This window comes from Cupressus sempervirens, chromosome 11 (assembly GCF_028749045.1).
Source record: "Cupressus sempervirens isolate cs-2001-9-10 chromosome 11, ASM2874904v1, whole genome shotgun sequence".
Classification (NCBI taxonomy): Eukaryota; Viridiplantae; Streptophyta; class Pinopsida; order Cupressales; family Cupressaceae; genus Cupressus; species Cupressus sempervirens.
Window position 1 is genome coordinate 186,170,068 of NC_143128.1, and position 27,520 is coordinate 186,197,587.

Here is a 27,520-nt window from a genome sequence, read left to right on the forward strand (position 1 = left end):
ATTACAAATGAAAGGATCTTGTGTCCGTAATTTCATAGTATAAATAAATTATGTTTGAAGCTATTTTAAAATTCATATACCCAAACTCAAACCCCTTGATATTAGATCCAAAAGTAACATTAAACCTTCAATCAAATACATAATTAAAATTTAAAAATTGAAATCTACCCATAATTTGACTGTAATTAAAAAAAGTAAGTAAAGCTGGAGCCCGAAACCCTTAAATTACCATCCCAAACCCCTGCAGACCCGCCTATCCCGGAGCACCGACTTGGATTCTAAACTCATAGAAACCCGTAGGTTTTATGTATTACGCTAACACGATTTTATATTAACGGTCAGTTTTCAGCTATATAGCTGATCTGCATATTTGAACAAATGTTGTATGCACACTGTTCAATTCTGACCAAGAGTATTCTCTATTTTTTTCAATTGGTCACTCTGTAATATTTTGGGTACGAGCAGGAATTGTTTGTTTTCTTTTCAGTTTGTGGGGTGATTTTAAAAGTTAATTAGCAGCTTCTTTGTCACAACAGAAGTGTTTCTGTTCGCTAAAATTAGTATAACCCTACTAGCTGAATGCAGTATTTTACCAATTCAGCTCTTTATCATATCCCTTGCTCTCATGCCATCCCTCATTAACTCAATGGATAAGTCCTTCGTGAAGCTTGAAACAGACTATGAAGACATGGACTATGCCATCGATTCTTCTCCCCAACATGGAGTGTCGCTATTAAGGAATTCTCATAGTTTGCATAGACCCAAAGACCTTGAGGAGCATATAGAAGACAATAATCTGGACGGTTATGATCCTTCAGAGACAACTAGGCTTGCCCTTGACAAGGCCAAATCACTCTCTTTTGAGTCATTTAGTTCTCAAAGCAGGAAAGAGCAGGGTAAAGACAGTGGCACCGATTACGTGATACCATATCATAACCATAGGTTAAGAGGCATCTTGCAAGAGCTATCGAGCCAGCACAGATGGAAGGAATGCGCAGGAGTCTTGAGTGCCTTGCTGAAAGGAATGACCCATGACATCTATTTTTTTAGGTATCAATTCAAGTACTGGGTAAGTAGTCTTATTTTTCATATTTAAATGTTATGCATTGTATTTTTGTTTCTTTGGTTTCAAATTTTCAATATAGTGGTTTAATTGATTTATGCAGTGCTGGCAAGTTTTTCCTTGATTTGAATGTGACATTAATCTTTCTGCCTGCGGAGTCATTGTCATCTCCAGCCCATTTGCTTTTTTCTAGCTCTAGTATGCCAAGACACCAGGATATTTATGCTAATGGGGGTGATGTCAAAACAGAAATGCCCCGTCTATTAATATGATTGATCCTTTGTAGCTGAATACTGCTCGTTGAGCATTCTCTCCTGTTCTGTGGTTGAAAAAGTCCAAAGAAATGCCTTCTACATGCTTCTATTAGATATCTTTACCCTCAAGATGGACATGTGTAAAGACTGCGCATTATAGAATTGCTTAAATTTGTATATAATCCTTACATCTCCCAATTGGCCACTTTAGGGTTCTCTTTCCTTGCATGCCTATTTGTTTGTAGGCACTTGAGCTAATGTTCATTATATACTTGACTTAGGTTGACCTCCGTACCCAGAGTTGGATTTTCATTTAGGGTGCTTTTGTCCTTTAATGCTCATCTAGGATGTATAACCGAGTCACATGGATCCACCCATTCATATGTTTTGATCACAACATAAAAATATCAACATGCCATTGTCAATCACGGACATTCATATCATTTCTTTCTTTCTTTATTTTATAGGTTAGATGTTAGATAAATTCTTCTCAAACAACATAGGTTAAATATTTTATAAATCCTTTTCATCAAAAGGATAGATGAAGGTATTGGGATTGTTATATATGCTTTTAGTTTTAGAAACCAATCCAAGAATTGGGTATTGAATTTTTTTTGAAAATTATGTAAAATCTTCTTCACAAAGTATGTTAGAGAGAAACTGGTTAACTTGTTACCTGTTTTTCCTGTCAGGCTGCGATGGAGACACTCAGGCAGATTGAGAGTGAGCAAGGGAATGAAAAAAAAATCATTCATCTTTTGGAGCTTTTGTGGAAGAAGCAACCCGATCCAAAAGAAGCTATTAACAAGGTTTGCTGCTGTAACTAATTTCAGTAATATTATGTCATGTTTGGAAAATTTTCATTTTCAAGGATATCTGGAAACACCAACAGGCTCAGACCTGTTATAGGGATGAACACACCCCACTGTTAGATGTGTTATTAACTATTACATGCCTACGCGTGGATTTGAACTTATATAACATCCTATTGGATTTCATATTGTTGTGATGAAGGGAGCTCCCCTTAATACACACACAACAGAAATGGAGATACAACTGAATTTTCAGAAGAACAGAGGATGAGCTTATTTATTATCTTCACAAATATGGAATTACAGATTTTCAGAAATACAATATGCAGTGCCACATGGGCACTTTCTTTACAATATTCTTCAAGATAGAACCACAAACTATTACCCAGAACTGCCCTAAACAACCTACGAGCCTTTCTTAGATATGCAATTTTACTCGAGAAGGCTCTAGACATTTAGTCCTAACTGCCGACCAACCCCCAAATAATTATTATTTTCATATTTATTACATAAGGTCAACCCAAAACAAATTATGAATTTTACTTTTAGGTAAACCCAACTTCCGGAGGCCATGCCTTTTGCGTACAAGCTCCAATTTTTAACTATAAGTAGTTTTCAGAATTAATAATTCCTGGTCTACATTTATTTATTGCATGAGTGTTGATCAACTGAGGTTTGACTTCGTTTTGGAGCCATTTAGTCCTTCAAATTTGCATTCAAAGGTTTTATAACCAAAAATCTTAATAACTTCTACAATACATATGGTATGACAATGCAGCTCCATTGGTAGGCTTAAATAATTAAGATGAACCTCCAACTATGGAATTAGAGCATTTTGAGCTCGTATGACCCACTTATTGCACAAGTGTCAATTAACTGAGGTTTGACCTCGTTTTGGAGCCATTTAGGCCTTCAAATTTGCATTCAAAGGTTTTATACCCAAAAATCTTAATAACTTCTACAATATGTATGGTATGACAATGCAACTCCATTGGTAGGCTTAAATAATTAAGATGAACCTCCAACTATGGAATCAGAGCATTTTGAGCTCGTATGGCCCACTTACTAAAAATAGTAAGTTTCCACAAATATTAACTCTGTATAGAAATTACCCTTAATGAAAAGACGGAAACATAAATATTTTTGGGTGATGCGAGATTGCCCTTACACCTAGGATGCTCCTACATTAGACACTCCAAGTAATTTGAAAAGTGACCCTGATACATCTTAGGTGTTTAGAGGAAAATTAAGATAGTTAACCTCCTCCCGTGTTAGCCATGATAAATCTTCTACTGGACGCCCTCTCCATCTGACCAAATATCCTTCATATATCCTATTCCTTGTACTTTTGCCCACATGATTGCCCAATATGTCCTCAATCTCTTCTGTAGCTGGAGTAGTTGGCAGAATACTCAACAACGCTTCTGTAACATCATCTTCAAAACTCCCTTCATGATACTCTGTGGGATATGAAATGTTAAATACTACTGAAATATTCAGTTCAATAGGCAACTCTATTCCATAGGCATTTCCTAAGTCATGCTTTTTCAGTATCTTGCATGGTCCAAACTTCTTCATTTTCAACTTGTTATTTGCACCTATTGCAAATCTCCCCTTCCTCAAACCAACCATGACTTCATCTCCAACCTGAAACTCCTTATGCCTCCTTTTCTCATCCACCTTAGGCTTGTATTGTGTATTCATCTTTGTGATGTGCTTCCTCACCTCCTCATGGATGTTCTTCAAGTGTTCACCAAAATCCTCTGCTTAAGCACTACTAATTTCTCTTTTATCCAACTTTCTAAATTCATAAGCATTTCTGGGACTACTCCCATACACAATTTGGAATAGTGATTTACTAGTACTTCTTGTTGGTTTTTTGGGATCGTTGCAAATGTATTAGCACTGCCATTATATTCGGTATGTCTTTTCCAATTTGCAACAATCTCTTATTTATATATAAAAGTGAGTAAAGAGTAGACATGTCCATTCATGGGACTTGTCTATTCATTAATATAATCATAATTTTATAGTTATGTCATCTCATATATATATATATATATCTTCGCTATTGTTTATCCAAGAGAAGCTACAAAACATCAACACTCCCTCTTAGCTAGAGAGGATAAACACATGAAATGTATTACACCAATGGTAATATTAGGAATGACAAATTTTAAGGATATCTTTGATCAGAAGATATTCAACATTTTGATTTCACATTTGATATCAAGAATGTCGATATTTACCAAGTACTCAAATAAGGTGTGATATCACATCTGATATTGCGAGTATTGGCCTCCTAGAATATCATATGATATTTACCAATTACTCAAAATAAGGTTTGATATCACATCTGACATCAAGAGTTTTGGCCTCCCAAAATATCAATGATATTCACCAAGTACTCTTAGAGTAATGGCCTCCCATATACTCATTGTTTGATCTCATAATACAAGTTGTTGTAAGATTGTCACCTTACAACAACTTCTCCAAATACAAGTGATAATCATTTGGAAGTCGTCACTTCCTCATGATATACACAGGGGGTAGGCCTATTAAAATCACATGTTCATGATGTATGAATCAAGGCCCTCTTGATTGTGACAATTTATTGATCGCTGGAGAATCCATTGCATTGTGGTTTACTCCCTCTTAATCAATAACACCGAGATCACTGAAGTTTAATAACATCCTCAATATTCTTCCTCTCTTTCAAGGTTGCCTCTAATAAAATGTCAAGTTCTCTCTGAATCTCAATCTTCATTTTCTTGCAATAACATTCTCAGAGGAAAAGATCAAGGAACATAACTCTTATAATATAAATAAGAATGACCTGCATAATATAAGCCCATTCTAATTCAATATAGATAAATATCTAATTTAAAGATATACTTTAATCTATACTCACTTATATTTATAAGAGGTTATATTCCTATCTTGTTGTATATCAACTAATTCTTTTACATTTCATAATGTCAAATTATTAAATTAAAAGATGTTACATATAGATATATTTCATATATTCATGCTATTTCCATTTACATACAAAACAATAATATATCATACTTACCTTTGGAATAGCTACCCAATACTTCTATTACCTTAGGTGGTTGATGTGTATGACATGTGCAGTTTTTATTGTTATCATGCTTACACTCAGTATGCATGATTAGTGCCCTTCTTTCTCTCACTTATTGGTTTCACCAATGCATGAATGTAGAAGAGAGTATGAGATATAATCTAAAGTGTTATTCCCTTATTAACATGTAACATGCCTTTGTCCTTTTATTACTATATTTCTTCTTTCATTGCTAACCTATCTTAACTTAGTTGGATGCCTTGGGAATTACTCAGTCTATAAGGGTTGGTCGATGTCCTATTCACAAGTGCCACGTCATGTACTTTGGCTTACCTACACCCGTGGTCCATGGAAAAGTAGTAACATGTATATTTTATACTCGATATAATTTGCTTATATCTTAATAGTGCCTCCACATTATTGTTGATGTAGGAGCACTTGACATTTACTTGAAATGTTTGCAGCTATGTAATCAACTGTACTCACTTCCACGGTGCCTTTCTCAAGCCTTCCTTATACTCCACGGTGGTAGTTACATGGAACTCTGTGCTTTTGTTTCATGCTCATACTTTATTCACTTTGCCCGTTGAAAATATTTTAGAAAGATTTCTGGTTTGGTTTGATAAGTGTCATTCTTTAGCCATAGATTAGTGGAAGGAGATGTTACTTGAGCATATCTAGGCAAAAGAATACGCACTACACATACTCTTCATTGTCGTTCATGCTGTAAATTGATGGTGTCATCACTTGTTTGCAGCATCACAACACAACGTTACTGATTACAAATTTGAGGATTGCCGCACTGGAAGTTACTATTGAGCCTTGCAGAATACAACACTATATGCAAGCTCTCAGAAAGTAATATTTATCAACATCACTAGTCATTGGTATATTCATCAATAGTTGCACAAGATCTGAAGCTTCCTTCAATACGATCATCGTTCATTTTTCTATGCTTACCAATGGGGATTAAATACCCAATCAATTTCAGAGTCTTTCCAAAGTTTAAAGGGTTCAAATAAACTTAAACATGCTTTCCAACATGTTTATATATATATATTCTCTAAGGAGAGATTAAAAAAGCATGACCTGAAGTGCTGATAGGGCCTTATCTAGGCTCGAAGATCCTTATACATGTCTTGCGTTTGCTGTCTATATGCATCTGTCACACGTCTCGTTTTTAAAATGGTTCTTATTCTTTTACGTTTGCAACCTGCTCTGATACCATGTTGGTTTTCAGGGATCGCTGCAAATGTATTAGCACTGCCATTATATTTGGTATGTCCTTTCCAATTTGCAGCAATCTCTTATTTATATATAAAAGTGAGTAAATAGTAGACATGTCCCATGAAGGGACATGTCTATTCATTAATATAATCACAATCCTATAGTTATGTTATCTCTAATATGTGTGTGTGTGTGTGTGTGTGTGTGTGTGTGTATCTGTTGGCAGTGGACCAACATCCCTCGCAAGATTCGCGACATGGCTTAACCACCTTTTGTGGTTCTATAAGACTATTGGTTGTATTGGGCATTAACAGGTCGATCTTTTGGTGCAACGACAACCCTGTCCTTTCTAACAATTGGTATCAGAGCTTGGTCATAGGTTAAAATCTTGCTGGCCACAGTGAGTGACACTGAGAGGGGGATTGTTAATAGTGGGCCAGCATCCCTCGCATGATTCGCGACAGGGCTTAACCGCCTCCTATGGTTCTATAAGACTATTGGTTGTATCAGGCATTAATAGGTTGATCTTTTGGTGCAATGGCAACCCTGTCTTTTCTAACAATATCCATCTCATATATTTAAATATATCTTTGCTACTGTTTACCCAAGAGAAGCTACAAAACATCAACACTATGCAAATTTTGTTTGTGGTAAAATAAAATCCCAACCTTTTGGCTTATCCCCAACCAAACATTTCAGTAAGTTTCCCAAACTCCTATTGACAACCTTTGCCTGCCTATCACTTTGTGGATGATGTGACAAGATGAACTTCAAATTTGTATTCAACTTCTTCCACAATGTGCATCAGAAATACTCAACAAAGTTGGTATCTTGATCTAAATTATACTCTTTGGTAGATCATGTAGTTTCACCATTTCTTTGAAAAACAACTTTGCCACATGAACAACATCATCGATTTTCTTCAGGGAATGAAATGTGCCATCTTTGAATGCATATCAACCACTACAAAAATCGAATCATGCCCTTGCTGAGTCCTTGGTAAGCCAAAAACGAAACTCATGCCAACATTCTCCCACAACTTCTTTTGTACAGGTAATAGCTAATACAACCTTGTATTTTGCTTCACTCCTTTTGCCATCTGACATACTCTCCAACTTTGTACAAACTTCTTGACATTTTGTTGCAATTGTGGCCAATAATAATTCTCATTAACGAAAGCAATAGTCTTGTCGCTTCCTAATTGTCCAACCAGTCCTCCACTTGCTTTTCCTTGATTAGATTCTCTGTCATTGAGCTTCTTGGAATGCACAATTGACTTTTTCTGAATAGCATACTATCTTGGATTATGAAATCCAACCACTTTGTCTTGTCAAGTGTAACAGGTTCTGTACAAGCTTTCCAAGCTTCACCAAAATCAAGATCTTTGGATACAAACTTGTGAGTTCCTTGAACCCAACCACCTCAATTTGCATCTTTATCAGCAAAATTTGTCTCCTACTAAGAGCATCCACAACTTTGATAGACTTCCCGCTCTTGTGTTTCAAAACAAATGTGTAACTTTGCAAAAACTCAACCCATTTCAAATGCCTTTGGTTCAACTTTCCTCGACTATTCAAATACTGCAAAGCTTGATATACTAGTATACAAAACAAACTCTTTAGGAAGAAGATAGTGTCTCCACTTCTTCAATGCTTGAACTATAGCAGAAAATTCCTGATCATAAATATAATATTTTCTCTTGGCATCATTTAACTTCTCATTGAAATAAGCAATAGGTCTACCTTCTTGACTCAAAACAACTCCTATTGTAGTAGCACTAGCATCACATTCTACTTGAAAACCTTGTTAAAATCTGGAAATGCTAAAACAAGTTGTTCTGTAACTTTTTGCTTCAACAAATTAAAACTCTTATTTGCTCCTCCAATCCACTTAAACTCGTTTTCTCCTCTCATTGTTTCAGTCAAGGGTCTGCAAATACTACTAAAACTTTTGATAAACTTTTTGTAAAAATTAGCCAAATCATGAAAAGACCTTACCTCTGTAGCACTCCTTGGAGGAGACCATTCAAGGATAACTTTCACTTTCTTAGGGCCCTTTTTTAAACCTTTTGATGAAACTACAAATCCCAGATATGCTAATTCCTTCTTTACAAAGCTACACTTCTTGAAATTAGTCAGCAATTTTTCTTCCCTCAACTTCTCAAACACCCTACGAGTATGCGTTATATGATCCTCCGATGTCTTATTGAAGATCAAATTATCATCTAGGTAAACAATGACAAACTTACTTAGAAAGTTTTTTAGTACCTCATTCATGAGCCACATGGAAGTGCTCGGTGCATTGGTTAGCCTGATAGGTATGACTAACCACTCATATAACCCTTCCCTTGTCTTGAAGACAATCTTCCTGTCATATCCTTCTCTGATCCAAGTTTGATGATATCCACTCTTCTTATATATCTTAATGAAATACATAGCTCCGCTCATACAATCCATAATATCATCCATCCTTGGCAATAGAAATTTGTACTTGATTGTGATCTTGTTGATAGACCGAGATTCTGTATACATCCTCCATTCTTCTTTGGTGCTAATACTGTTGATACAACACATGGACTTAGACTCTCTCGAATCAATCCCTTTTGCAAAACTCATGTACTTGTTTGTTCAACTTTTCACTTTCTGTTGTTATCATTTTGTGTGCTGCCTTATTTGGCAAGTTGACTCTTTGAATCAAGTCCATCTAGTGATTGATCTTCCTTACTGGTGGTAATCCATTAGACCATTATCGGATACAATATGGAGAAACTCATCCAACAAATTGGCCACTTCTACAGGTACCTCGTCTGCTTCTTTACCATCTTTTGAAATTATAGCAAAGCACATATACTCATGCCTCATACCCTCTAGGAACTTCTTTCCATCAACAAAATATACTCTGGCAGTACTCCATACCTTTTCTTGTTTATGCTTTGATGGCTTCAGCTTATCTTTCACTCCATCCTTTGTTAGTGTAGGTATTCGCCCAACCCTCATATACAACATGCCTATTAAACTGCCACCGCCTACCCAACAACATATGACATATGTCCATAGGTATGATATCACACAGTACCTCATCTTGGTAGCTTCGAATTGTGAACTTCACAAGGCACTTTTCATTGACCATAACCTTGTGGTCATCATGCACCCAATCAATATGGTATGGACGCAGGTGTTTCTGCCTCTTGAGCTTCAACTTCATGACCATCTTTCTTGGTGCCAAATTGTTAGTGCTTCCACCATCAATAATCATATCACAACACTTATCTTCGCACTTGCACCTGGTGCAAAACAAATTCCTTTGATTTGGTTCATTCTCACCATTCAACATGATTATTCTGTTAAATTAGAACTTCTCTTTCAACATGTTCAAAATGTGATTATTTGGCATCTTCGACATGTGTAACTCTGGCCTAGCCTTCAGTTTTCCTTTCTATCCTTCCTTGCCGTTGAGGACATTCAACTACTATATGACCTTCTTCTTCACAATGAAAATAGGTTCCACGAAAGCCTTCTCTTCCTGAACCTTGTTCTCCATAAGACTGTCCACTAGATCTTCCGCCACAACCTCTTTCACTTTGCTTGCTCTCAAACTCTTATTCAACTTTTCCTCTACTCTTAGGGCAAACTAGTATGTCTTTTCAATATTGTTCATTCAGACAAGACTCAATTCCTTCTGAATGCTTGACCTCAACCCATTAAGATAACGAGCAACTTTCTCCTTGTCAGCTTCCGCATGGCCTTTCCGAATGATAACTTGGTAGAACTCTTCTGTATCCATCAACAAATCTTCTCGTTTGCTTCAACCATTGCATCTTCTTCAGCAAATTAAGCTCATAAATCAATGGGAATAAATTGTCTCTTCAATTTAGCTATCATCCAATCCCATCTTGTGATTTTATTGTTCCCTCTTCTATTTCACTCCAATTGAATTTCTTGCCACCGAATCTTTGCATGACCCTTTAGTTTGGCCTTCGCAAACTTGACCCTATCAGGATCCTCAAGATCTTCATACTCAAAATATCTCAATATTTTCATACTCAAAATTTTCTTCTAATTTATCGATCCAATTGATCAAATTTCTCCAGGTTAAGATTTCCCCAAAATGTGGGAACCTCAACTTAGGTCTTTTCCCAATCTTGGAGATGGCCCTAGAAAGCCTTTCTTCCTCTTTGTTCAAAACTTTATCTTCTCTTCCTACTCAATGTTTCCTTCTTCTCTTTCATCCTCACGTTCATCTCTTATAGCAAGATTCATCCCTTTGCACAATTGTTCTTGCAATGCTTGTAGTTGTCTTTGAAGGGCTCTAAGACATTCCCACACCCCCTACTCTTTCACCACATTCCCTTTGTGGAGGTATTTTTGAGCTTTTGCTAAAACCCTAATTCAAACTGCCTCCCATTCGGTGATCTATCTACAGACTCGGCCCAAATTATGATCTTGGTGCAAATTGCCTCACAATCGGCGATCTGTCTACACACTGAAGAACTATAGGAACCAAGTCAGTCTACTGGCAATCTGTCTTCAATTTTTATTGTCCACACCCTGCTGGCCTATAGGAATCTAGATAGTAGGCCGATCATGATCATATGCCTATCTCCTAGAATGGGGACATTATGAAACCAACTTAGAAAGTGAGCACCAACTACACTGCAAGAGAACATGAAAATCAATACATCACACAAAATTTATTAAATACAATATCAATAAATTTAGGGTTCCAGAGTATTCCATTGCACAATTTCCTCTCTTCTAAATATAAAATTCTTTTAGAACTAAAAGTGGCATGAGAATTAAAGAGTCTGGAATCAAGTTCCTCCATCGGGTAAAGCTTATCCCATAAAACAAAGTTCAGCTGAATAAAAAATGACTTGTTCTGATGCATTGAGAGATAACATTGCTTTGAAGAAAGTTGATTATATTTTCAGACATGGCCTAAAATAGCAGTCTGCACACTTTACACAAATAGATGTCTCTGTGAGAATTGCACTGGTTGCGATGATGGTGAAGGGATTTCTAATTGATAACTCTTTAATAGATATTCTCTGAATGTTTTGATTGCAGCTTTTACTTAATTTGGATCTGTTAAAGCAATACTTGTCTCATGAATAGTCAATATATTATCATTTGCAGAAATTTATTTTCCATATTTTTGCCATCCCTGCTTTTGAAACTAATTGATTTTCATCAGCTCCATCTGCTCTCATATCTTTTTCCAAGTAAAACTTCCGTGGCTTACCAAATCTTCCTTAACATGCTTAGGGAAGTTTACTTCCAACCTAACTCATTCTCTTTTTGTTGCTAAATACATTGTTGAAAAATATGTTCTTTGCATCTCATTTAGTGATTAGAGATTTGGAATCCATTTCCTATCCTGACACTCTAATGGCCTCTGCTAAGTTTACGCCTGTTATAGCCGTAATTGTACCATATTTAACATACTTAATTTATCAAGACATATTGATTCCAGTTATGTTATTCCATTATTCAAAGTAAGGAAAGTTATACATTCACCAAATATTTTAAGCAATCTTACTCTTTACGATCCTTAATGTCTTGCTACCTTTATTACCATTTCAGTTCGAGAAGAAGAAGAGTAGAATGTCGCCAAGTTGCTTGGATACCAATCACAATAGGTTCCCTCAAAGTTTACTTATCCAAGCCCTTATCCCATCTTGGGATTGTTAGCACTCTAAAATTCCTCAAGCTTCCTATGTTGAAATGTTGCTAACTATGGTGTTTTGTCTTCTGCACTTGTCTTAAGTGCCTTGTTTGAATGATTGCATACCTCGCATATCATATTAGTTTTTAATGCATGACAACATCATAGGTATGTCTTCCTCTTCATTTTGAACTTGTGTTCGAAATAATAGCCTCATATTTGTAGAATTGATGGTTTTGTAAAGTCGTGTTTCAAGCATTTTGTCAAATCTGTATTTGGCCAAAGTACAAAATTGATCGAAGTGCCCCATTTTAAGAGTTTGCATTTCTTGCCCGTTTAAGTTTCATGGCCTACTGGCTTAGGGCTCTGCTCATTGTGCATCAGATAGCTTATGTTTCTAATTAGATGCCCCCACAATCAGTTTTGACCCATTTTATATCTTCCTACTTCATGGTGTTTCATTCAGGTCTGCACTCTGCACTTTTCCAGAGAATTCCAGGGCCCTACTTTGGAAATCAATATCTTTTGACCAGTTAAATTTATGATGAAATTGGTTTGCCATTGTGTTGTAGACATCAGAGACATGCATCTTACTAGTCTTGAGGCTCTGATGAATCCAGTTGTCATGTTTATAAATGCAAATCCGAAGACAATCTATTCTAGTCTATGGGTGATCAATTTGACAGGAGTCCAAGAGTTTATAACCAGATGTTTGTCATGATGTGTGTGGATCGGAGAACGTGTCTTTCTGATGCCAAGACCCAGTTGTGTGACTTCTAATGATTAGATGACGGAATTTTTTTTATCTCCAGCTTGTAATAATCTTTCAAACCATTTAAGTGGTGACCTTATTATAATCAAGCCAGATTAAAGGAGCAGCAGGAAGCTGAGCTAAAAATGCTTCGAAAAAGTATGATATTTATAGCATCCCCTTTGCCAAGATTCTATCACTAGGACACTCTGATTGAACTACTATTCCAGCTTGAGCGGGCTTTATTTGACTAGGACACTTTGATTGAACTAAAGAAGATACCTTCAATTCGAGCAAAGCCACCTAAGCTGGAACGAAGACACAGTTATTCAGGTTGAGAGTATTTCTTCTAGGTCTGAAGATATTGACTGCTTTTCATGTCAAATAAAGCACTTTCTAAGAAAGAAATATGTGAACCCATTCAAGCTTAATTGTTCAGTAATTGCAAAAAAGGTGCCTGGCCATATTACTCTGAAATTCCAACATGTTGCACCCAATTTACATACTGGTTTGCAATTCAATGAAACATTTTAGAGTACAGTTTTGCTGCCCCAACTTATGGAGATACTCAATAAGCTTTTTCTATAGCAACAACATCTGTGTTTGATTGACATGAATGTCATCCAAGTTGAAGAAAATCGCATGCATAGGTAGAATTTCCAACTAAAGCAAGTGAAGCTATAAATCAGAGTTGTATGCTTCTTCACAAGTACTTGAATGATATTGAGTACTGTTTGAACAACTATGTGATGAAGGCTATTTAGACATGCAATACAAACCCTTAATAAATGTTAGATGTTTTGGCTCATCATGTTGGTACTCAAAGCCTCGAGCTTTATAGACTCGAAACATTAAAACAAGTACTGAACCAATGATACTTGGTCAAAGTGGGGAGCGGGTTCTTTTAAGGTTGCAAATGAACTGCATGGGGGGCTTGCATTTTTCTTTTGTGAGGTTTGCGCAGTATGGGGCCTATGAATTGTACAAGGAGGTATGCCATTTCAAATGGGGGTAACTATATTTGCAATGCGAAAGGGAAGTAATGGCGTTGAGGCTGTGCGATGTAATGACAACAACAACAAATTTAGGAGGGTTCACGCTATTAATAGAGGCGATTGGCTAGCGATGGAGGCAGTGGTTTTTAGCAGAGCATGACGGTCTATCATGGTTACTGAACAACCACACTAAAGATATGTGAAATGCGTACCTTAGGGAACATTTTATGTAAAGAGGCATTTAATGGGTATATCCCACATTGGTTGTGTGTGGAGGTCTTTAGCTATTTTTTTGTGTAGAGTCAGGTATTTTAGATTGCCAAAGGTAGTTTGCCTATTGGTAGTGCGTGCGAATGCGACAGGACGACTAGGTGGACGACTTAGGAGGATAACAGAGTAAATTTTGTGGGTCTAGTCTAAACTTAATGAGTTGACGTGGCATCCTGACAAGTACGAGCTGTGTGGCAGTTATGCTAATAGTGTTGTGGTAGTTGATGATTGTTTGGGTGATGACATGGACGATGATTGGCGCGTGACAAGTGAGCATAGGTCCAGTGACAATACACCATGTGGTGCTAGTTGGGTGATGATAACAACAATTTGGTGTTGAGGTGACAAGTTGAGAGTAAACGAAGAGGTGCCATGTGACATAGGGAACAAGGTGACCATGTAGGACAGCCTTAAAGGTGAATCAAGATCAACAGTTCTGTAATCCCTTGAATAAAAGATGCATGATGTTTACCCAATGCGAGATCACAAGATGTTGGCATGTGGCAGTGTGGGCCACATCTTGTAGATGAAGTAGGCAAGCAGTTCACCGATGACAGGGACTGGAGGACCAATACTAAGATTGCGTGATCTTGTAGTCCAATCAACATGGTGATGATGTCAACACAAGATCAAGTGATTGCAACAGATGGCTAGGGCAAAATGCTGGTGCAGACAGGGTAGGTTGGCAAGGTGGCACTTCCAGTGCGTGTATGTGGTGTTTAGGTGGATATAGGGAGTAATCACAGGCTGCCATGTGGCAGTTAACTGTGTTGACCGACACCAATTTGAGTAGGAAATGAAATTGGGGGCCTCCAGAATACTTAATAAATGAAATAATTGAGGCTACGTAATGTTTGAAATGGTGCATATTAATGAGATGAGTCAATATAATGTTGAAGGCTCAATGTGCATGATATAGATATTATACTGTGAAATAAAGTACACAGGTTGGTCATAGAGAAGATAAGAAGATAGGGTAAAGTAAAACTTATAATTGGTGAACTTTTTATGAACAATAGAAAGAAAAAATATAGAGTGTGGGAAAAATAGAGAAATACATAAGATATTTGTGGAAATATTTTGAAATTTTGTGTAGATATGATTCTGGGTTTTCTTCAATTATTTGAAGAGACTATTAATGTGTTTATGCAAGTTTTGGAGACAACTTTGGAGGGGTTTTTATTAGAATTTTATTGGTTTTTGATGCACTTACACTTGATTTCCTCCAAGTTTGTACCAACTATTTTCTTCTCACCAGGTTGTTACAACATGTGAGGCAAGTAGTGGGTAGTTATAGAGAGATGCATTTTTCGACAGAATGGAGGAGGTTCAAGAGAAACAAGTGGCATCACAGGAACAAATTTGGGATTCTTCCTTCTTCTATGCCTTCTTTTCTTCTCTCTTTCTCTAGGGTTCCAACCTCTTTGTTTTGGGCGACTTGTTTTGTCTCTAAAGCATTGTTGGCTTCTTGTAGTAGGTTTTGGGTTTGTGGGTAGTCTTGTAATCTTCCATTGAGCAAAGAATAATGAATCTGGGTTGATTCCATCTTGTATCTTTTGTAGCTGTTTTTGCACTTCCGTTGTATGGCAGAGGTAGCAAGTGTTTCAATGAATACATTCTTAATTTAGTTCTCTCCATTTTGCAACCAAAAGGATTTTAAGTGAAATGGAACAAAGTTTCTCTTCTCTTATTGTCTTGTTGTGGGATATGCAATTCATCTTTCATGCTTCAATCCAAGGGATTGATTAAAAAGCATGTTGAAGATTGTAGATTTTATTGAGCTTGCATATGAATTTGATAAGTAGGCTAAGTTAGAGTTGCTGTTGTAGAATGTTGTGAGGCAACATTTCTTAGATGTTGTAATACCTCTTGATTTACCATAACTATATGTATTATAATATTATAGCTCTTTCTTTGATTCTTGTTTCCTTCATGAAGTGTAACTTCCATTATGTAATCTCTTACTAGCTTCCATTGACACCTAATACACATTATAATCTTCTAATATTTTTTATAGATATATTAATAATCTATGATCTGGTGCCTCTTTGAATGCACTCTTATATATATCTTGGCATGATAAAGGGGTTGTCTAAGAGTTACGCCTCATTATGCTTTATTGCACCCTTTCATAATAAGACTAATTTGCCGAATAACAATTATTAGTTTGTGATTAATATAATTCTGTTAGATTGTTGTAGCATCCCATTTCTCTATTATCATGTTTTGTTAGACTTTGCTAACTGCTGCCTTAGTCATTCATTCATTGGTAGTGTTTGCATCTATGTGGGATATTGACCAAGTCATAATTGATTATGATGATTTCTTATACGATTTAATTATGCCTTAGCCGATTGTGCTTTAACCATATTCAGACCTTGAAACAAGATTTCTATCAATGTTTTAATAAGATTGGTTCCTATGCCAATTGTAATTGTTTCATTAGCATCTTTTTGGATGATGCTTGGTAGTAAAGCTCGTATCGCATGATATTATTTTGCAATCTCGTGGTTAGGGTGGATGTCTATCTAGAATATTAATCATTGCCATTATCTTCTTTCAAATCAATATTGCTAAGTCATCATGTTCATATTTAGCAATACCCGCCTTAGGTTATCAATGATTTCTTTAAGTGAGTGTAGCGTGTCTTGTTTGATGGATAGGGGTTCCGTAGTTGATATCTCTATTCTTCATATAGTCTTCTTAGTATGTCTTTTATTAAATGATTGCTGTCATCATATTTAGAAATATGCAATCTTTGTGTAGATTAATACTGGTTGTCTAGTCTACAATTCTTCATGTCGATGGATTTTAACTAATTAGTGCTATTAATTGATTATTCCTGTTCTGATGCAGATTTCTTTATTTTGATTTAATTATTATTTATTAGTTAATCTCATTAATTATTTTAGAAAAATGGGATATTAGAAATGCTAGTCACACAAGTTTTGTTGGCATGGGTATTCTTGGCATGGGTATTCTAGTCTCATTGTCAATTTTCAAGGGGCTTGTTTGAGTTTGAGTTATATTTCTTGAATGCTCTGTGTTTTACTCACATATGTATGGATGTTTGCAGAAGCTTCGCCCTAGCATACAATTGGAAAGGGTGCTTTATTTTATCAGACAAGGAAAGCTTGATGATGCGTACACCAATTCAAAAGAGTATGTGAGTGCTTCCCTTTATTGAAGGGCTTAATGAATTCTCTAAATTGTATAAAATTCAATCCTTTAACATCATCGTTTTAGAACTTACTGTATAAATTGATGAGGAAGGCTTGCTTGGGATGCCTAGAATATATAATGTTTTTGATGTATTGTGGTATTTTAAATGATGTATATGCTGAAATAATGTATATATTTGAATGAATCCCATCATTGAAACATGGGATGTATATGCATGAGAGAATTGAATCGTATATGATTTACTAGACAATATAATTGCATATATCATATAATGCTTTTGATGTATACTTATTTTTAGGTGATGCATATGCTGAAACAAAAAAATAATTTGAATGAATTTAGTTGTTAAAATGTGCTAGGCTGTGGCATGACAGCATTGAGAATATATAATCAACTACACACAATATCACTACATATCACAAAAGTTTAAGGTATGTCACACCTCGAGGCTTCCATATTGAAAATGTTTAACTCCAGTGTAAGTAGAGCATTGACAATATATAATCAACTACACACAATATCACACCTCGAGGCTTCCATATTGAAAATGTTTTAACTCCAATATAAGTAGAGCATTGACAATATATAATCATCTACTAACAATATCACTACATATCACAAAAGTTTAAGGTATGTCACACATCGAGGCTTCCATATTGGAAATGATGAACTCCAATCGAAGCTCTTGATCAAGATAGAATTTTATATGAGATTGATGTTAAAGTTTTGTGATCAGATTATTTTTCATTTGCTATATGTGTGTGTGTGTGTATGTGTGTGTGAGGGTTCTTTTATATATAACCTCTAAAAGTCACTTGAAATAAAAATATTTGATATAAATATTTTATTTAATATAAGGTAAGATTTTATGTCACCAATCACAACATTGTTTTTCACAATTTGTCTTCTTAAATAAGAGTAGGAAAATATCCCTTTTACTCCTTTGTAATAACACTTAAAAATCTATGTGAGTTTCAAAGGAGATATCTTACCCCATATTTAACATTTGATGAATAGGGGTACAACCCTTAATGACATGACAATGTCAACCTTTGCATCAACGCGATTGACGAGTGGATAAGGGTTAGCATGTTAACATAATAAATAATAAACACACACCGCCCATAATAAAGTTGAAGCACACATGCTCGGTCAAACATAGAACAACCATCAACCATCAGCCAAAGATTTAGGGTAGTCAAATGATGACGTGCACAATGACTTGACACCAAACAACAATATCGCCTCTAAAAAGGACGATCAAGAGGGTGCGCCATTGCATAGTGCAATGTACTCAAGCGTGAACAAGCCTATGGAATATACCCGATCGGGTATAATAAAATTTTTGATTTATACTAATTATTGTAATAAGATTACAAGATAATAGTTATATTCATACAAACATACATAAATATTAATATATATATTTAAATATATATCTACAATAACATTTTAAAGAGTTGTTTTTATGTTTACATTTTATGTTTTATCCGACTGACACTACAAAACATTAACAGATGTGTGAGGCATACCATTGCAAAAATTTCCAACAATATGTAGTATGCTTATAGCTGAATGACCCAGATACGATTGCTAAACCTATAAATATGTGACGCTATTTTGGATTTGCCAGTTCAAGGAATTGCCATTCAACTAATGTAAATACAAATCAATTTGATTAGTAGTTACAAGACTTGGATTAGGCAAGTTGGTTCTTGACTCATATTCAACACTTGAATATTAAATTGGCATACAAATACCATGAAATATGGTGAACATTTAAGGCTATGACTGTAATACCGTCTCTAATAATGAAATTTAATCATAATTGACATCCCTACTTGTAATAAACATTTGATAAATTAATTAAGTAATTGATAAAAAAAGAAGATATAATGGAATGATTAATTGATTGCTAGACAAATAGTTATTTATACTAGACAAACCATATAAAGAAAATATAAATTAAATAGCTTAAATAACTATTAATGAATTAGTTAAACTGAAAAACCTTATATTATATAGGTAAACAAGTTTGTTAACTAATTCGTAAACTAATCTAGGGTGTTGCATAAAGAAAGTATTATTAATAATAACCTTAAAAAGGGGATACCCCACATAGTCGACAGATGGGGGGAAACCCTAGGTTGTGCCCCTTGGTACAAGTGGACGAGGGATATATTTATTACAACTCCATCAAATCAAAGGGGGGTGATTTGGACAATAAAACAAAGTCTTGCATGATAATTGTATGATGAGGACTATGGAAGAGTCTTGACATGCACAACACGTATTAGCAAGTGACCATACCATGGAAATACATGGGAATTTAAGAAAAAACAAAGTTTGAAGCAGGAGAACCCCCACAGTCTGTATGTGGCCGTGTAAAAAGAGAGCCCCACCAAGGAACATTAAATAATATCTCATATCCTATGCCCAAGCTTTTTATGCAAGGAGGAATTAGAAGGAAGTAAGCACAAGAATAAAACAAGTATTGATTGGTTGAATATAATAGTCGATCACCTTCTAAGGGATTTTGTCTTAAGCATAAGGACCAAGTTGTATATGGCTATAATACAGGGTAAAGAGTATCGATGCCAAAGAGATTTGCAAATTATTATTTCAAGTTAGTTTTGCTTTATGAAAAGGTTATGTGTGTATATATATATGATATATATAGAAAGTTTAATGTTGTTCAAGAATGATATTTAGAGATGTGAGCTAACTAATATGTACAAGAAATCGATATATCTCTTTACGGAAATGATCGAGTACCCATAGTGCCAGTGTAGAGATTGTGATCATCTTTATATAAATGGATAAGATGGGATTAATTAAACATCATAATGCCAATGTGAATGGTTAGTAGATCCTCGTATGAATGGCTATTATGCCAGTGTGAGAGATTAATATTGCCCGTTATAAATGGCTAGACGAGTGATAAATGAAATCTCATAGTTCTAGTGTAGAAGAATAGATCCTTGTATGGATGACTATCGTGCCAGTACAAGAGATTAGTACAACCATGTATGAATGGCTAGATGAGTAATAAATGGAATCTCATAGTGCCAATGCAGGAGGTTAGGTCCTCGTATGAATGACTATCATGCTAATGCAAGAGATTAGTAACCTTGTATGATTGGCTAGATGAGAATTATATAATGGCCATAATATTTTGATGATGTCAATATATGCATATGTGAACCTTTAAGGGGTGCACTCTAGAGAAGATGATCGAATAACTAGGGGTTAGGAAATTCGATCTAGAGATGTCTTTAAGGTTGGGGTTAGGATAGAGGGTAGAATAATATAGTTAGTCTTGTTATTGTGTAATTTTTACATTTATTTTGTAGGTAATAATTGTCCCAAGCTAACCATACTAGTGGGGACATTACAGTGGTATCGAAGATATGATCTTGCCATCTTGTAGAGTAGAGATGAATTGATTATCTATCTATTCGAAGGAAAGTAATATATAAATAAGTTTGATATACTCAAAGATTTGGATAAGCTATAAAAAGGAAGTACATTTAATTCGAAATGATTATCCCATTTATTCAAGGCATTCATTAAATATATCTCATAAAACAAAGTATCTATTGCAATAATAATGTATTGAAACAAATCATCTTGTAAGGATCTATCATCCATTCACCCTTCAAATTCAAAGCCATCACTTAAACTATTTATATTGGCTTAAAAATAATTGGGCAATTCACTATAGATAATAAATTACTCCAACTTAGCCATTATGAGATCTATCGACCGAGCTGCAGTTTGTCATTATATAACCAATCAAAGTAGAACTACTCATAGCATTCAATCAATTTATCTTCAACTATTGGTTGTTTTGTTACTTGGGGATGGAACAAAGCGATGTAATAAGAACTAAGGATCTGTTTAACTCTAAGAAATTAAATGGAAATCGTAATTTCTTGAAGACCAGCAATTTTGGGAGGCTAGGACTCTAATACCCCCATTAATAATGAATTTTAATCATAATTGACATCCCTATTTGTCATAAACATTTGATAAATTAATTAATTGATAAAGTAAAAGATATAATAGAATGCTTAACTGTTACTAGACAAATAATTATTTATACTAGACAAACCATATAAAGAAAATATAAAAATAAAATAACTTAAATAACTATTAATGAATTAGTTAAATAGAATAACCTCATATTATATAGGTAAACAAGTTTTTAAAATAATTCCTAAACTAATCTAGGGTGTTGCTTAAAGGAAGTATTATTACTAATAACTTTAAAAAGGAGATACCCCACATAGTTGATGAATGAGGGGAAAATGAAACTCTAGGTCGTGCCTCTTGGTTCAAGTGGACAGGGGATATATATTCCATCTCCATCGAATAAAAAGGGGATGATTCAGGCAAGAAAACAATCTTACATGACAATTACACGATGAGGACTATGGAAGAGTGTTAAGACACACAACATGTATTAGCACGTGACCATACCATGGAAACACATAGAACCTTGTGCATTGAGTAAATAATACAAGGAAAAACAAAGTTTAAAGAAGGAGAACCTCCACAGTCCATTGGTGGCCACGTAGAAGAGGGACTCGCCAAGGAACATTAAATAAGATCTCATATCCCGCGCCCAAGATTTGTACGTAAGGAGGATTTAGAAGCAAGTAAGGAAAAGAATAAAACAATTATTGACCGCTTGAGTAGGAGGAACACTCAAGGGAAGAGAAGGGTTAGGATGACCGACATTCTAGAGACTTGTGTAGAAGTTGTCATGAGAGTTGGCGCATATGTAGGAATGCTGGGAATAGTAGTGGGAATAGGAATAGAATCTTCGATGGTTGTGAAAGGAGGAATGTATCCTAACTCTTGGGCACATTCTGTCAAAGGCTTAGCATGACTATTAATAAGGTGAGATATACCATCCGAAATAGAGATGTTATTATAATCACGAGTAATAAGCTTCCTAATAGCCTCAATAGCGGCAATAATATTAGGATTTTGGTTCTCTTGCACAAGCCAATTTTAGAATTTATAAAATTAATGAGAGAGCTTATCAACTTGGGAAGGATGAACTCTTAAGGCTTCATCTTCATCATGGGAAGAGTGAGAAGAGTTATGCTCCATAATAGGATTGAGATCTTGAGGAAAAATGAGTGTAACATGGGGCTCGCACCCCATCCCAAACCTCAAAGTACCCATCCCCGAGATGTGTCCGCACCAAGTACTTGTGTACCCAAGTATCCCCAACTCTCCCATTTCGTAGCAATGTTGTTGTTGGGATGGGTAGTTGAATTTCTATTTGAATCTTGATTTTCGAATGTTACTATTGGGTATGTAATATGTTACTATGTTGTATGTTCAATGGTTCTATGTCATGTTGCAATTTTGCTCTATTCAAGTATTTTAATTTCATATGTTCTACTAAAACATCAGTTCATAACAAGCATTTAATTTTCTATATGTAATTAAAAAACCTTTAGTCAAAGAAACATAAGACTTCATGTGATAAATAACCTATGCGAACAATATGCAACTCACAAAAAGCATGTGCAAACAACATGCAAGTATATGCAAGCAACATGCAAGTATATGCAACAAACATGCAAGTACATGCTACCCTAAAAAATTAGAGACTTTTGCTCAAACTAGGAAATTATGTGATCAAAATTGTTGACCAGGTTTGCAGTTATCAGCAAAAATCTTCAAAGATGAACCACAAATTCATAAAATACCTCCAATGATTTTTATTTTAAAAAGATCGAAAACAAATGTTTGGAAAAAAAATTCTATCTCAGAAGAGGCTCAATTTTTTGATTAAAAATTCACCAATTTTTATGAAATCCCATCGACCCGCTCTATAACGTGTTATGGTAAATCGTGTTGTATTAAACAAAAGAGATGAATGCTCCTTATATAGATTTACAAAGACGATGTTTCTAAAAGAAACATTTGCAAACTAATGACGGAGATAGAAACTAACTAATAAACTAAGGTCTGGCTAAGATGACCATTAAAGAAACATTACAATAATCTAATAAAGTCAAAAGCAAATTTGAAGTTAAAAATTTGAAACACATTATTTTTTACTATTGTGACATATTTTGATAGTTTTTAAGGTTGCATGAGGTTGTGACGCCTGCGTATGATATCAAAAAAATTGCAAATACTTTTAAATTTTCATTTTTATGCCTTTTCATCTCTGGGATGGTCAATGCAGATAGGAAATGATAAACAAAATTTCCCGCATTTGAAAATGATTTCCAGAAAATTTGACTGATCGAGGACGACTTGGAAATGTTTCCAATCACCCCCCTGTCCCTGAAACTGTTTTCATTTCTGAAATGTGGCTATTAGAGGTGTAAATGCATTTTTGGGTAACACTGCATTTATATTTATCTGTATTAGTAACATTTTGGCATTTGTCATTCATAAATGATAAAGTATCATACAAACAAATTTATTTAGTTTGACAATTCTGTATATTTCTCTAAATTTTGTATACACACACACACACACACACACACACATATATGTATATATACACACATATGTATGTGTATATATATACATATGTATGTGTGTGTAATGAATATATATATATATATATAGACACACACACACACATAGATGTATGTATGTATGCATTTATACACACACATACCAAAACCACCTACCCAAGGGCAAAATCTTTTTTGCTTGTACTCATGCTCCCAGTTCTTGTACTTGTACTCATGCCCATACCTGTACCAGCAACCTAGGGTTTCACTCTTTCTCAACTTATTTGAACTATTTACAGATGCTCCTTTAACAATTTTAATGTTATTATGATGTATGTTTTATTGTTAAAGATTTTTAATGCATCGGATAATCTGCTCTATGTAAGCAATATTAATTATAATTTGTTCATGTTTTGCTTAGGTTTCTGAAAGAAGTGCAATTTCGGGATGACCCAGCAGGAAACATGGTTTATGGATTGATTTTGTATCAGAAGTGGTTTGACGCTATTTCAAAAAGATTACATCTTAAAGGGCATGACTATATTTCTCTAACAGAGGATGTTGAGATGGATTCATTGGAAAATAGTAGCGAGCGTTATCAGTCAATCCAGAACTCACATCCTAAAATTTCAGGTGAAGTGAATTCTTTTTTCTTGGCGGATTCTGATAGCTCTATTGGCAATGGGAAGGAAGTTTCTAAGTTACCAGGATGTCGTTCTTCAAAAAAACCATGCCGCAGAAGTCAGACTAATGGTACAGCTAAAATTTATGTGCAAGGGTTTACTGAAGAGACAGATGAGGATGTTTCTTCTCATGATGTTGATGGCATTTCAGGAAGGATCACTGTCTTACGTTCAACTGGTAAAGTTGCTATAGTTATTAATTCATATCTGTTGGATATTGTCTGTCGTCTAAGTCTTGTGTTGCCCTTTCTCATTTCATATTTTGTGCAATCTGTAATAACATTTTGGGTCTTAACGATACAATGCCATTCTGATAATAAATGTCTGTGCACAATGCATGTCTATCTTTTCGGTCTGAAGTCCAGATTGTTTATTTTTATATGTTTTCTTTCTGTTTTGAATAACCATTACAGGTTTGTCTGCATAGAAGGATAATTGCTTTCTTCATAAAGTCTATATAATATGAAAAGATTATTTCTTACACTTTCCTTTGTGGCCTACATAGCCAAAAGATGTATTCCTGCATGGTGTAGTTCGTATGTAAAAATATGATACTTTAGGGATAATATTGTTTGGCTGTATATGTTTTACATGCTCTCCTGTTTAGGTATTTATTTTTGGTTCACCTCTTCTATATTTCTGCTTTTGGTTTTATTGCTTCATAGTATTAACAGTATTTTCTATGTTTTTGGTTATTGGGATTCATTTGAGTGCTCACAATGAGCTATTGGAAATCTTTCACGTTCACCTATATGGATTGATATCATCTCTCTCATTCTCTCTGGTTTGAGATGTGAAAAATTGTACACTTAATTGTAACAAGTAATCATTCTTTCTAGATACTTTTAATGATGGTAGTACAACAAAGGTTTCTCAATTGCCATGGAAGTGAAATAAGAGGCATACGTGGTAGTCTCTTCTAAAATCATTAATTGTATTTCATAAGTAAAATGCCTAGACCTTTATTTCGAGTAGGAAAGATGGAGAAATAATATATAGGTGATGGTACTTGAACATTCAACATACCTTAATAGCAAAAATCATTCTCTTGAATGACTCGACAAACTAAAAGATAAATCTTCTGATTTTGCCAATTAATTGGATAAAAATGGGTTAAGGTCAGGGAAAATTAGTGTAGAAATGAGAATTAGAAACACACAATATGACCAATTCTTTTCATATAATTGCAAAATTAATTGTGATAGTTTTTTAATGTCCCCTTTTTAGCATTCATAGCATGATGTTGTCGTTAGCCTATTTCCCCACGGTCTCGTAGGCTAACCAGGACATTAAAGGGGCTTAGAGGCCATTTGGCCTAGATAGTTTTAGTTGCAGGTCTTTCTGAGGGGTTTTGAGGCAACTTTGGGCATACTTACTATTTATAGTAAGTCATTTTGGACATGGGCAGACATCCAGTGGCAACGGTATGTCGATGGTAATTGTTTAAAAACGACAAGAAGACTTGTTTATCATTGATAAGATTTGTTATGCATTGATAAAGCTATTTTATAAAGTTAAATTTAAATATTTAACTTTATTAATGTATAGACTATAGTTTGTGGGAAATATTTAAATTAAAAGAGTCCCCTTTATTTTATAACACATTGGAGACATAAGTTACATAAGGGAGTTATGTTTTATCCCACATTGATAAAACGAAGGATGGAGCTCTTATGAGAACACTATAAAAGAAATGGAAGAGCTTCTTTTAAGCATGCTTGGATGAAGATTAATGTTATGTTACTGGATATTTGATAATCGGGCTTGGAGGACGGAATCCCTCTTTGCTAGCATTCTCTTCGCTGTTGAAAGACACAGTTAGGAGGATTAACGGTGTTTCCAAACACATTGGGTTTCATATAGTGTTTTGCTATAGTGCGTGTGAATAGTGTTTTTGCTACAATGCAGATGAATAGTGTTTTGCTACAGTGCGTGTGAATAGTGTTTTGCTACAGTGTGCGTGAATAGTGTTTTGCTACAGTGCGGATGAATAGTGAATTTGCTATAGTGCGTGAACAGTATTTGCAACAAGTTTATTGTTTATTCTTGCTGATTTGAGGGTTTGGAAGGCTGCCAACTACATCTGCAAAAATAATACAGCAACTAATTCCAGGTTTCTTCTGTCAAATTTTTATACTTTGCATTGTAGTTGTTGAATACGAGACTGATAGTTGTTGCAGCCTGTTAAACAATTGTATGAGCACATTACATGGAAAAAAATTAATATTTAATTAGCAAGTAAGAAGTTTTAGATTTTCCTATATATTGTAATATGTGTGCCAAGTGTTTGACAAAAATGCTATGTTGAGTTATTAAGCAAATCAATTGATATCATAAAGTAGCTTGCAAGTTTCTTTATTTGGGAAAAAAATAGGGGAGGATATTACAAGTTTTTTTTTGGCTAAACAGCCAAACTTTATTTTGATTGATGAAATACTTAGATACCGATTCTCTCCCACAAACACCAGCTGCTGATGCTGGTGTGTTAGGATGCGCTGGTGCTTTTGGACGCTGCACCAGTGCGTCTAGGAAGCATGCCCAGCGACAATGGATGTGCTCGGGATGCTTCCAAGAGCACCGAGACAGCACCTGACGGCATCTGGAGAGCACCTGTGACTTTTTCAACGCCCAGTCACTTAAGTGACTTTAAAAAGCATGTGTTAATTGATCTTTTCAGTTCTATTTTTGCTCCTAAATCCTAAAGGGCCCTAAAAGAGGCCATTCATTGCTCATTCTTCTTATTTTGTTTGCAATTTGGCTCTCTTCTTATTTCAATTTGAACTATCAATGGTGAAGTATTATGCTATGGAATGGTTTATTTTTGTATATTTCTTGCATTTCTTTGCATATATATATATGGATGCACCCAAACGCAGCCAAAATTCCCCCCCACCAAAAAAAAATTATTTGCACATCTGCGCATTAGCACCCCACACTCGCATCAGCATCAGAACCAACATCGGTGACTTAGATGAAATATAAGGAAATACATGTTTTCCAACAAAACACTGGCATCAGGGAAAAGTAGCAATTAATTGTAAT

At 35.1% G+C, this 27,520-nt stretch overlaps 1 protein-coding gene across 4 annotated transcripts in view; it reads left to right on the top strand.

The window, feature by feature from the left end:
• The first annotated feature begins 250 nt into the window (after nt 1-250).
• LOC149528817 (TAF RNA polymerase I subunit A) overlaps nt 251-27,520 on the top strand; it is a 206,966-nt gene continuing 179,696 nt past the window's right edge. Inside the window, exons 1-4 of one of the 4 annotated variants that reach the window (XM_089809936.1) lie at nt 251-1,069; nt 2,010-2,126; nt 17,195-17,284; nt 24,217-24,656. In XM_089809936.1, coding sequence (XP_089666062.1) covers nt 1,032-1,069; nt 2,010-2,126; nt 17,195-17,284; nt 24,217-24,656 — 685 coding nt within the window. In that variant the 5' untranslated portion in view covers nt 251-1,031. The remainder of the gene's footprint in view (nt 1,070-2,009; nt 2,127-17,194; nt 17,285-24,216; nt 24,657-27,520) is intronic. The other 3 variants (XM_089809934.1, XM_089809935.1, XM_089809937.1) reach the window with 3 other exon arrangements.